Source organism: Engystomops pustulosus, chromosome 1, assembly GCF_040894005.1.
Source record: "Engystomops pustulosus chromosome 1, aEngPut4.maternal, whole genome shotgun sequence".
NCBI lineage: Eukaryota > Metazoa > Chordata > Amphibia > Anura > Leptodactylidae > Engystomops > Engystomops pustulosus.
Window position 1 is genome coordinate 199,412,003 of NC_092411.1, and position 14,023 is coordinate 199,426,025.

The 14,023-nt window shown below is 38.2% G+C and overlaps 1 protein-coding gene across 2 annotated transcripts in view; it reads left to right on the forward strand.

Moving 5' to 3' along the window:
* Nucleotides 1–14,023, forward strand: part of GRID2 (glutamate ionotropic receptor delta type subunit 2) — a 716,446-nt gene that overhangs the window by 641,277 nt on the left and 61,146 nt on the right. For both annotated transcript variants that reach the window (XR_011849003.1, XM_072117803.1), the window contains exon 14: nt 4,801–4,967. Coding sequence is in view for 1 of the 2 variants with exons in the window: in XM_072117803.1 (XP_071973904.1) it covers nt 4,801–4,967 (167 nt within the window). In the remaining variant the exon portion in view is untranslated. The remainder of the gene's footprint in view (nt 1–4,800; nt 4,968–14,023) is intronic.

Genomic DNA, 14,023 nt, shown 5'->3' on the forward strand with positions numbered 1-14,023 from the left:
TGAACCAATCTAACACATGATCCATTCACAGGAGAACATATAAATGCATAAAAGTAATAAAAGAGTGACTAAGAAGTGAACCCATATAAAAGATTTAATAACAAAAAGTGTCACTGCAATGTGTTAGATCATTTGCTTCATTTTCCCCCTTCTTCAAAAAAGTTACGTCCAATACATACTTGTATATATACAGTATATATATATATATATATACACAAGGTTGGAAAAAGATTCTGGGGGCCCACATTCTGCTACATGGAAATATTAGCTGTATATTCTTAGGACGCATTTGCAGAATGCATTTTCATTGTGTCTGAAAACAACAAATGCATCAGGTTAAAACACATCCAAAAACACATCAGTATAAATTATGCAATGCAAACAAATAATGTGAATGCAGCCTAAGATCCTGAATTTTAGGCGCATCTGGAGAATCTCTTCCCGGAAATCAGATGTGTTTTGACCTTAATACTTGTGTTTGGTAAGTAGTAATGCGTCTAAACACGTCTGAGTTCCGGTGGGAGTCTGCATTCAGGGAGGAGATTCTCTAGATGTACCTAACATGTAATTCAATCTTGTGAGCATGGATTGTTAGGGACACTAACAAAAGAAAGCAGTTCCCTCTCATCTCGTAGTCATATTGTGGCTTCTCTCATTCCTCCCTCATATTGTATACCCTCTAATCTCCCCCTTATATTGTGGCCCTTCATAGCCCCCTCAAAATGTGGCTCCTCTCATCTCCTCTTCATATTGTGGCTTCTCTCATCTCCCCCACATATTGTGGACTCTCTCATCTCCTTCACATATTATAGCCTCTCTCATCTCCCCCTTATATTGTGGTCTCTCATCTCCCCCTAATAGTGTGGCCCCTCTTATCTACCCCTCATATTGTGGACCCTCTCACCTACCCCTTATATTGTGGACCTTTCCATCTCCTCCACATATTGAAGCCTCTCTCATCTCCCCCTCAAATTGTGGCCTCTCATCTTCCCCTCATAGTGTGACTCCTCTCATCTCCTCTTCATATTGTGACCCTTCTCATCTTCTTCCCATATTGTTGCCCCTCTCATCTCTTCCCCATAGTGTGGCCCCTCTCATCTTCTCCTCATATTATGAATTATCATCTCATCTTATTGTGGCCCCTCTCATCTCATCCTCATATTGTGGCTTCTCATTTCTTGGGTGCTGTGCTGTGCATTTTTTTCCTCTGGTGGCTGTGCAGAGCATTATTTTCTTTGGGGGGTTGTGTTGGGCATTCCATTTTCCTGTGGAGATGCATGTGCTGGACATGTTATTACTGAAAGGGGCTTTGAAAACTGTTTATCTCTGAGGAACAATGCTATCATAATTGCAAGGATCCAAAAAAAATAATCAATCATCTTGAGTCCACAGCCAGTACAATATATCTATGATAGAAGGAGGCCAAGTTGATACATTTAATTTAGGAACTGCTGTCATTGTATCCTCAATCTGAAAGTTTTTCAGACTAGAAGGTTTATATGTGTTACTTGTTATCATATTCATTTGATATACAGTTCTATCTATATAAGTGATGTACTGGGAACATGTTAAGAGGACAAGCATGAAAATGATTCTTCAAGAGGGAGAGTATCATCTAGAATGAATTTTCAGAATTGATGAAATAATGTTTGGTATAAGAGCCTAAGCATTAATTTCATAGAGAAATCAAAGTGATGCTGATCATAACTAAGTAAAGTCCTTGACATTGCTAAAGCTAAGAAATTAGCTCAGCCACAGTAATCAAAAATGAGGAACAAAGACAACAAGGTTTTCATCTTAACCTAAATAAAAGCTCTTGACATTGAACAAACTAACAAAGCAGTACAGATCACACGTAGGCTTCAAGTGCTCTGAAAATGGGTTTACAGAAATGCTACATCAGTAAAGTTAACCATTTATCACCAGAAGCATCGGGGGTCTTCATGCAGAGTAGATTTTTCCTTTGACACACATAAGGGTCATTCTATATTTCTTAGGCAAGCCAGGGAAATTGGGACCTTTTGGCCTCTTTGTGCCATGCATGACACTTTAAAAAGACAAAACTTGTGAAAGTTGTAGCTGAGATCTATAACAACCCAGGACTGATGTAAATTTTGATTTTGTCACATGAATGCTCCCGATGGAAAAGTGATAAGTGGTCAAAACCTCTTAGTAATTTAGGAATGTTTACAAGGTACTGGTCTGAATTCATCTTTAAATGTAATATTAGTAAGAGGAAAATATAGTGCCAAGTAAATGTATGTTGAGTTACATACAGCAAATTTCAAATGTACTACAAAAGTAGTACAGTAGTACAATATATTGTATATATGTGATCAGACCTCCCAGAGTTCAAAGGGGGCAAAATAAATAATAATATCTGAAGATTCCTTGAGGACTGGTTCTGTTCCACAGGATTAGCGCATTGCAAATGTGGTGCCAATGTACAAAAAAAGATCAAAAAGGGATACTGGAAACTACAGACCTGTTAGTCTAACTTCTGTTGTGGAGAAAATATTTAAGGGGTTTGTTTGAGATGCTATCATGGAGTATCTCACTGTACATGACCTAATAACCAGAATCAGCATGGGTTTATGAGGGATCGGTCTTGTCAGACTAATCTGATTGGCTTCTATAAAGAGATAAATTCAAGATTGGACCTGGGGGACACTGTGGATTCTGTATGTATGGACTTTTCAAAGGCATTTGAAACAGTGGTGCACAAAATGATACTGCTTGGACTAGGGGAGGGAAAATCTGAGTATATGGGTAAGAAATTGGCTAAGTGGTAGAAAACAGATGGTCGTCATTAATGGCACATTCTCAGATTGGAATGACGTTGCCAGTGGAGTGCTACAGGGGTCAGTATTGGGGCAACTTCTTTTTAATATTTTTATTAATGACGTTGTAGTGGGTAATGTCAAGTTTTAATATTTGTAGATGATACTAAGCTGTGTAAAGTAATTAATACTGAGGCTGATAATAAAGCATTACAGAGGGATTTGTGGAAGCTTGAGGAGTGGGCAGAGAAATGTTTGATTAGGTGTAGTGAAGACAAAAGTAAAGTTATGCACTTGGGCCATGGAAACAAAAAGTACAATTATGTTCTAAACAGTCCATACTTAGTAAAATTGCAGCTGAAAAAGACTTGGTTGGGGTATTGGTGGACTGTAAACCTTATTTTAGTGACCAGAGCCAGGCCGCTGCAAATAAAATTATGGAGTGTATAAAGAGAGGAATAGATTTTTATGATAAGAACATAGTATTTCCCTTATACAAATCCCTGGTCAGACCACACATGGAATATTGTGTACAGTTTTGGGAACCTGTGCATAAAAAGGACATAGTAGAACTAGAACGAGTGCAGAGGAGAGCAATCAAGATTAGTAAGGGAATGGGGGGATTAGAATACAATGACAGATTACAAAAAAATGTCTGAGAGGAGACCTTGTTGCAATGTACAAATACCTGAATGGTCAGTACAAGGAAAATGGGGAATCCTCTACGCCTAAAGGAGACCCGGTTCTACCATCGCCATAGACAAAGGTTCTTTACTGTAAGAGCAGTAAGACTATGGAACTCTCTGCCGTAAAAGTTTTTTATGGCAAATTCTTTATACATGTTTAAGAGAGGCCTAAATGCCTTTCTAGAGAGCAAAATGGCGAATGGGGAAAAACATTTGTTTAATTCTTAGAGGTAGGAATTGATGGACTTGGATCTTTTATCAGCCTCATATACTATGATACTATGAAAAACCTAAAATCCTTCTTTTTTCCCTAAAATGGAAATATAATTCAATAAATTAAATGTCTGGACTCATTTTTAAAAGTCAAGTTGGAAAAGTAATTGTTTCTCTGAGAATATTTTTGTAGTAATAGAGCTACAATATGGTCCATCATTTTGTTTAAAATAAAATGCATATATAAGTAGTGTTTCTTTGACTCCAAGGTAAATGACATGTGCAAGGACAGTTAATTTTAGCATGTATTTATTTTTCTTTTACTTTGTTTATAATGTATGTCCTCAATGGTATTTTCTCACTTCTTTTAAGAAATGAAATGGTTGTGACTTTTGAACGAAACCTGTCATCAGGATCACACATTTTACCTAATAACAGCTTTTTTAATTATTTTTAACTATCTCCCAATCTAATTGAAAACTAATTAACATCAATGGTTCCACTCACTTTAAAAATATAATTAAAGTTTACCCGGGTACCTGCCAGTATACTGCTTCAGGTCCCTGTGTCATCATCATTATCTCCTCTCTGCTCTGCTAGCCCTTTCCCTCTTCCTCCCTCTCCCCTCTCTCCTGCAGACATGAACTAACAGACACTTGCTTGGAGCATGGGGTTAGCTGCACATGGGGGGAGGGTGGCATGGAGAAAAAGCTGGCAGAGGAAAGAGGAAATATTGATGAAGACAAAGGAATTGCAACCTTGTAACAGACACCCTGTGAATCAATGCAGTTTTCTGGCAGGAAACAAGGTATACTTTTTTAAAAAAGTGAGTGGAAGTAATGATAGAAGCAAATTAAAAATTATTAAAAAGTATTAAAAAGTATAGCTGAACCTGTCATTAAGTTAAAAATGTGTGATCCTTATGACAGGATCTTTTTCATAAAAGAATTACGAATCCACTCCAGATATTTACATTGTCTGGCCCCCTCTTGCCATGGCATGTTCCTGTAATGCTTATATAGGATATCAAATTTTAACATTATGTTTCATTTTATATATATTTGCCACACATTTCCGATAACATAAGATTATAGTATTTTTAATTTTTTTTTTTTTTGTAGGTGAAACATGGAAATTATGCTTTTGTATGGGATGCAGCAGTTTTGGAATACGTGGCTATAAATGATCAAGACTGTTCCTTTTACACAGTAGCAAACACAATTGCAGACAGAGGCTATGGTATAGCATTGCAACATGGCAGCCCTTATAGAGATATTTTCTCACAAAGGTAAGTTTTCTTTAAGTTATTGAAATATATGCAGTGGAATGTAGAGAATGAAAGGATACAATGGTGATTTTTTTCCATTTGTCTACCCTCACATCTCTAAAGTACAGAGGCGTTGAAATTAAACCAGGGCCAGCAGCAATTCACAAAAGACATTTACATTCTGTCTTTTCTACATTTTTTAATCAATGAGTAATGTGACCATATTCTTTCACTTCATGCTTTTTTACTTTTCATGATATATATCCAATTTTATAAGCTTGCATTGTGGTGAGTTGCTGTATGTTGTTATGGTACAGTCCAATTAAAAGTTTTACATTGCAGTCTAGAAATGTGTTAAATTTTATTACAAACTTGTCGATGGAAACCAGCAGAAGCGCTTACAAAAGTTCAAGCACTACTGAAAAGTGTTGCATTTTTATAGATAGAAGAATGCTAACTACAAAATGGCCATCCAAATTCAGGAATTAGAATATCCTCATTCAATGATTAACACAATGTACTTTTTAGCTGATAAAGAAAGATGAGTGGTTGCTAAGGAAACTGCTAATGTAAAAAATGAATTCCAGCCGTGGACTTTTTCATTCACTTATCAGAATCAAAATATGTTGCAGTTTCATACTATAGATTCAAAAATGCAAGATTAAACCTAATTTGAAAATAATGACACATTGTATAATGACATTTAATTTTTACCATAGATATACCCCAATAACAACTACATTGTAGGGAATAAGTGTCAGATCTCTAGAGGTCCCACGGCTAGAATCCACTGATCACAAGACATGCACATGCTCCATTTAATAATAATGGGACAAATAGAGATAGCTGAATACTGTCCTTAAAGGGGTATTCCAGGAATATGAAACATCTGCTGCAAAAATCCATACTGCTATAAATAAGTGAATACAACAAAACTGAATGTTATTAATCACAAAATGTTCCTTAAATAGTTTGCTTTTTTGTTTCACAAAATTTTATGGGCTTTTAAAAGTAGCCAGTTATCTCCAAGATGACCACAACTGGAAACTACAAGTCCCATGATCCTTCAGTTCTCAGTAAGAGCTCCTCCCTCTTATGCTCTGTTCTCAGTGATGATCCAACAGACTGGGGCATATTTCCGCCAGGTTTCCCAAATTTTTCCAATTTGCGCCGGATTGCCAGGGGATTTTGGTGCACGCGATCGGATTGTGGCGTATCGGAGCCGGCTTTTACACGACAGAAATCGGGGGACGTGGCCTTCGGAAAACCCGACGGATTAGGAAAAACCATGGAATTTAAAAAACAAATTCTGTAGCAAAACCACTCACTCACATGCACCCAGAATAGGTTGGTGAACTCCAGCGGTCCTTGGTGGACCTTGGCGCAGCATCGACACCTGGTGGACATCGGGGGCACGACCTTAGTGAATCGCCGGAAGACCTGAATCCTCATCGGAGAACGCTCCGCTGGATCGCGACAGGACCGGGCAAGAAAATGACCCCCACTGTCTTGCTCTGAAACCAAAGTACTTATGTCTATGTAGCTGCCTCACTGCACATTTCTTCACTGATATGGGTCTCACCACAACACTGGTCATACTGGATGTACTGCAACCAAACGACTACACCCAAACATAGTGATGATCACATGACCTGCCCAGGCAGCTGCAGGACATGTGAATGTGGACATGTGACATCTTCTGTCCCTTGTCTCCTCCACAGGGGCAAAATAAATGGACTGATTAAAGGGCCAATAGCATTTCATTCTCCATCACAGTGTAAAAAAAAAATTAAATAACAACTAATTATATTTTAGCTGTTATTTTAATGACCCATTTTAATATGTGTTATGTTTATTCCTGGAATACCCCTTTAAGCTATATGTAACAACCTCATGGAATCTGAATGGAGCAGCAGAGTGCATTCCTGAGTTTCACTCCACTCAAATGGTTTACATGGGTCCATTCTCATAATTCACAGGGGTTCAGGAGGAGCAATCAGGCGCTTATCTTATCTTGTATATTGGGATCACTTTCTTAATGTCCTTTAGGCCAGGTAAACATCACTTGTCAACTGCAGGGTGATAACTGCTTATAGTGACAATAATAGTTCAGTAGGACATCTATCAATCTAGCAGAGAGAAGAGACCACAGCCTTTAAGCCATTTAAATGTCACTGTCAATGTTGACTGCAGCGTTTAAATGTTAAGGAAAAAGAGGGGGTGCTTCACCAAAAGTGCCTTCATTTTGTAAGTGTAAAAAAATAAATAAAGACAAACATGTCTGGTATTGCCACTACCTCAACAAAACCATGGCCAACTGTCCAAGCCACAAATTGTTGAGTAGGTCTTCTTCCAACCTGTGTTTTCTGCTCAGTCCTCTTCTACTGTCATTTGGACATAAGTAGTACTCACAGGCCACAAACACCAGACTTACCTAAAGGGGTTGTCCTACAGAAGACATTTATGGTATATCCTGTGAACATACCATAAATATCTGATAGTTGCGAGTCCCACCTTAGGGAAACACAGTCCAATAAAAACAAGCCACAGACTACCAGCACTACTCTCCACACAAACACATAGCAGACTATCCAGGACACAATGGCATACCTGGAGGCAGATTTACAAGATCAACTGACAGGGTGCACATGGAGCAACAGAAAGTGCAATACAATACAACGAATACGCCACTCACTGATGAAGTCGAACATGTCTTTATTGAAAGAAGGTACCAAACATTCAGGGGAGATGCACGCCATGGCAAGGAGATGGGCTGTTGTGTGCAACAGTGCTTTTGTGTGAGAAAAAGTGCTCTTGCGTGAAATAGCCTGTCAATTTGCCATGGCGTGCATCTCCCCTGAATGTTTGGTACCTTCTTTCCATAAATACATGATCAACTTCATTGGTGAGTGACGTCATCTTTGTATTTTATTTTGGATGTGTATTAATATTCCACATCCTGAAAACTGACCAGATTAACTAAGAGCGTGCACCACTATTGGATTATCTGGTGCAAACTGCACATGAGTGAGGAAACCTTCACTAATGCAGTTTGCACCACTATTGATGTATTTATGCCAGTATAAATCTGAATACCTCAGAATTTATCAGACTGCTTCTGTCCTGTGTTGCATTATGAATTAATACTAGTAACCTTGTGCCACTGGCAGCAATGCATGCCCAAGCTATCACACTACCTCTGCCCTGTTTTACAGATCACATGGTATGCTTTGGATCATGAGTTGTACCACATCTTCGCCATTATATTCTCTTTTCATCAATTTGGTTGATCTTGCTCTTGGCTTCAATTGTGCAGGCTTTTTAGATGATTTCCAGCAATGTTCCCTGTAGCTTTTTTAAGTTTAAGTTGGATATTGATACACCTACAACCTGGTGAGCACTTTTCACCTGGTTGGCTGATGTGAACGGGATTCTCTTCACCATGGAAATTATTCTGCGATCATTCACCATTTCTTGTCTTCTTTCAGCACTGATGAGTTCACCAGTGCTTTCTTTCTCAGGATAAGATAAGATAATCCTTTATTAGTCCCACAGTGGGGAAATTCACAGCATTACAGCAGCAGAGAGGGTACAGAGAGTTAAGTACAAACTATAACAACAATAATATTAGGGATAAATGAACAAAAAGAAAAGGGGGATAAAAAGACAAAAAAAGGGACAAGCAATGATCGGCAGTTTGATGTTTAGTCTGTGGATGGGGTCTCCTGGGACTAGTTGTATGGGGGGCACAGGTTACTTCTGTTTGGGCCTTGTTTGTTGAACAGCCTGATGGCAGCGGGGAGGAATGACTTACGATAACGCTCCCTTTCACATTTGTACCAAAGGGTAGATTTGGCCACTCCTAATATTATAGAAATTTCTCTGATGAGTTTTTTCTGTTTTCGATGCTTAAGCATGGCTTGTTTCACCTGTAGGTAGAGCTTCTTTGACCACATATTTTCTTCACAGCAAACTCTTCCAAATGCAAGCACCCCCACTTCAGGGATTTTTCTTTGCTTCCTTAACATAAGGAAGGAAATTTTTTGACATCTGCTCATGAAATAGCCCTCGAGTAAATTGTCCAATTTCTTTTGGTCCATGTTAAGGGTGGCACATGTTCAGGAGTTTTGGATAAACTCAAATGTATATTGAAAGTCTAGACTTTATGTGGAGGTCCATTATATAACAATAACTTGAGTGAAAGCAATTCTAAAGGATACAGTAAGCTGTAATTCCTCAACAACAATGTATAAGACTCTTAATTCTCTGTAAAATATAGAGGCACATGTACATTTATCTGTGCTTGCCAGGTGGCCAAAATTACATTGCAATTTTCAATAAACTGAGCGCCTTATTATGTTGAAAAAGACTTGCATTATACAAATTTCACTACTCGCTATCAGGAATACTGTCACTTTAACAAATATGTATGTCTCCAATGACTCTTAAAATCCAATTTTGTAAGATTGTAAGAATAGAGAGCAGCCCATTCTCAATTTTCCAGGCATTTTCACCTGATGGATTGTAGACATTGCGTCTAGTGTGTGTAGAAATGCCTTTATTATTAACTTAAGGTTTATACATTTCGAAGCATTTTATATGCTATTATAAATAATTGCTTCCCTGTGTTAGACTGACAATAACTCATTCAGTAGGTAAATAACCTTCACAAACAGACAGTGTTATTATTTGCTCTGCAAAAGACATTATTCATATAATGCAAAATCATAGTAATAGTTTGTTATGTAGAAAACGAAGCCATTTAGTCATTTTCTACTCAACTAACGGTAGTTATTAGATAGTGGCACTCTAATGCCTTAGACTCTGAATGGGTAAACCATTCATTATCTTGGTCATATGTCTTTATCTTTCAGTGCAGAAGACTCAAAATTCATTGCAGCTTTTATTTGTGCCTTATGGTATTTGCCCAGAACTGTATATATCACTGCTTCATATGCAGCAATGCATCAATGTGGATTCATAAAAACTAGAATACTCCTCAGTATGAAATGTTGAAGGTATTAAACTTTATAGAGACTACGTATTATGGTCTGATATGGAATATACAGTACTATAAGTAAAATAAGTTTATCTCCCTAAAAGAAGCAGAAGTACTTGTATTCTGTATACACAATACAACAATTAACCTGTTGTCGAAGATTTTATAACATCACATTTAACTATTTCTAGATTACTCTGGATATAATTTAGGTAATAAAGTCTTAAGTGATTATGCCATTACAGTTATCAAGGCACTGAGGATGCTATGATTTAATCTGAGCAACACAAGGGCCATGGCCTAGCGAATGGAAGCTAAACTGTAGTTTTACAGTACAACTACTAGACAAAGAATCCAAATGATCCCCTTATATAGATGTCTTATACAGATTCTACCACTGAAGGCAGTGAAATATGATGATCAGTGGGGGTATCTATTGTTGGATGGCTACAGTCTGACATTAGTGAACTATACTGTGGATATGTTATCAATAATGACATCAATGATAAGCTTTACCCAGTTGATAAATGCAGGGCACCTCAGAAATACAGATTTGCATATATTATACAAATACACTGCTAAAAAAAAAATAAAGGGAACACTCAAATAACACATCCTAGATCTAAAGGAATTAAATATTCTCATTGTTCTGTACAAGTTGAATGTGGTGACAACAAAATTAAACATCAATGGAATCACAAATCATAATAATAATTATTTATTTATATAGCGCACGCAGATAACGCAGTGCTGCTCAGAGCTTGCCAAATCAGTCCCTGTCCCAATGGGGCTCACAATTTAAACAACCTAGCAGTATGTTTTGCAGATGTTGACCTGGATGGGACTTTAACCCAGGACCCCAGCACTGCAAGGCTATAGTGCTAACCACTGTGCCATTGCGCTGCCCCTTTGATGGAAATCAAGTTTATTAACCAATGTAGGCCTGGAATTGGAGTCACCCACAAAATTAGTGGATATACACACTACAGGCTGATCCAATTTTGAAACAAGACAAAATGAGGCTCAGCATTGTGTGTGGCCTCCTCCTGCCTGTACGACCTCTCTGTAATGCCTTGGCATGCTTCTGATGAGGTCGCGGGTGGTTTCCTGAGGGATCTCCGACCAGATCTGTACTAAAGCATATACAAACAGTCTGTGGTGCAACTTAACTATAATGGATGAGCGAGATCTGATATCCCAGATGCAGTTCTGGGGAATGACTTGGCCAGTCCATAGCACCAATACCTTCATCTTGCAGGAACTGCTGACACACTCAACACACATGAGGTCTAGCATTGTCCTGCATTAGGAGGAACCCAGGGCCAACCGCACCAGCATTTGGTCTCACAAGGGGTTTAAGAATCTCATCTCGGTAGGCTATCTCTAGTGAACACATGGAGTGCTGTGCATCCTCCAAAAAATGCCACTCCACACCATTACTGACCCACTGCCAAACCAGTCATACTGAAGGATATTGCAGGCAGCAGATTGCTCTCCATGGCACCTCCAAACTCACCTGTGAAGAGCATAGGGCACCAGTGGCAAATTTGCCAATCCTGGTGTTCTCTGGTAAATTCCAAGCATCCTGCATGTTGTTGGACTGTGAGCACAACCCACACCTGTGGATGTCGGGCACTCATATCATCATCATGGAGTCGGTTTCTAACCGTTTGTGCAGATACATGCACATTTGTGACCTGCTGGAGGTAATTTTGGAAGTGCTCCTCCTGTTCCTCCTTGAACAAAGGCATAGGTAGCAGTCCTGCTGCTGGGTTCTTACCATCCCTGATGTTTCTTGGTGTACTAGTCTATCTCCTAGTAGTGCCTCCAGCCTCTGGACACTAGGATCAAAGACACAGCAAACCTTCTGGCCACAGGTCACATTGATAAGCTGGATGAGCTGCACTACCTGAGCCACTTGTGTGGGTTGCCCAGGCATTGTAGGGAGGTCATTCAAGCACATGGAGGCCACACACAATACTGAGTGTCATTTTGTCTTGTTTTATGGACATTAGATAAAAGTTGGATCAGCCTGTAGTGTGTTTCCCCACTTTAATTTTGTGGGTGACTCCAAATCCGTGTCTCTGTTGTTTAATAAATTACATTTTTATTGATGATATTTTTTTTATTTTGTTGTCAGCACATTCAACTCCCTTTATTTTTTTTTGAGCAGTGTATATAATATTTTATGCAGGATATATGGAAAATGAATATATTAAATATAGCACCCATGGTCTGTTGTGGCCCTGTGTAGACTCATTGGGGCACATGTATCAAACTTTTGGCTTTTTCTTTAATTTTTGAGACTTTTCATTGTGCTTGTGCTCATTTGCAATTTTGTTTGCGCCTAAAACAGTCTCCTTTCAAAGTTGGCCATTGTCTAGCTTTCTGTAGTGTTCCCTGAGTTTTCACCTGAATCCAGATATACAAGTTGCAACCTCACTTAATCCACAATACCATTTGATATCCAGGTCTATGTTGGATAGCCAGTGGGGTAACATTAGATCTCACGAGGTTGCTTTGGTCAAAGTTGAAAAAGGGCCCAATAACCAGGAGGCCCACAAGCCTCAACACAACAATTTCCTTTGGCTACTTGTAACTAAAGAATCATCCAACTTCTCTGTGCCCTCCAATGAAAGCATTTACCTTTTAATGTCAAAAACAACAGTAAGTAACTGAGGATAGAGAAATATGAAGTTGCAAGGGTTTCGGTTTTCATATTATATGCTGCATCCAAGCTGCCAATATATATGCATTCACCGTACACAGAGCTGAACTGCTATATATATAAGCCACTATTATACAACATCCAATCTGTCTGCTAGTTATGCATAAATGTGTCATGTTAGCTGCTGTCAGGTAATGACAAGGAAAATTTGTGTGGTGGCCCAAAGCCAAACTTTTGCCCATGAGGCTAGTTATGCCCCTGTGCATAGGCTATGTCTCAGTGATTTCATCTGTTTAAATACAATAAATAAAGAATTTAATGCCAAATATTTTTGGTGACTTAGATACATACTTGTTTTCTGTGCTTTCACTTTTGCTTCTGTTTTTGCTTTTTTTTGCAGGCAGTCTTGCACATATTCTCTATATATCCATTTATTTTGGAATATATATTCTGACACAGTGGATGTATATTGCATTTTTATTAAGACATTTTTATCCTCAAAGACCCTGTCAGTTTCTTTTCTGTAAATAGCAGCTGTAATTTATATCTTACCTCTTTTTCATCCAAATATCAGTACTGTAGGGGTTCCATGCCAGAAACTCCAACAGCTCAGGAGAAGCTACAACCACCCACACTGCAATAACTCGTTATTTCCATAGTTATAATTGGATACAAATTCTTACCGCACTGGTGTTCCCTCAACGGTTAGATTTATAAATGCATGTACAGTCAGCAAGAAAGGATTATCAAAAATTGATTAAACATTTGGACAAGGATTAAATCACAGATGACAAAAATAATAAAAATATTTTACATGTACACATTGCTAACTGTATAATATAGTTTTGTTGTAATTGGCAATGGGAATAGGTTTCAGTGTGGTGCAACAGTTTCACAACTCCAAATAAACTGTGACAAACACTGTAAAATCATTTTAGCTCTATTTTAATGTCTAAAGTTAATTTTAATGCTTAATGTCAAACAAATACACAGTGGGCCAAATTAAAACCTTGGACAAAGTTCACAGTATATGTCGTAAAATCAGGATAATTTCAGGTCCCACTTCTGGGACCAGCAAGTGTCTAGAGAATGGTCTGCTGACCACCTTCCTGCTGCTGTACTGAATGAAATGTTTGCTGCACATGCATAGCCACTTTAAATTTTAAGTCAATTAGAGCTTATAGACACAACAATGATGTAATATGTCTTGTGAGAATGTAGTCTGTTATGAAACAATTTTTTTTTCATCTCCTCTACTTTCTAGTCCTTTGTCCACATCCATGTGCTTGTCTTGCTGTATTTTTTTAAAATAGTGTTGTCTTCTGTTATCTTCTTTATTGAGAACTACATTGGGTCCACGTGAAAGACAAACAGATCTGTCCTTTATATATAGGGGCTGCACAGTGGCTT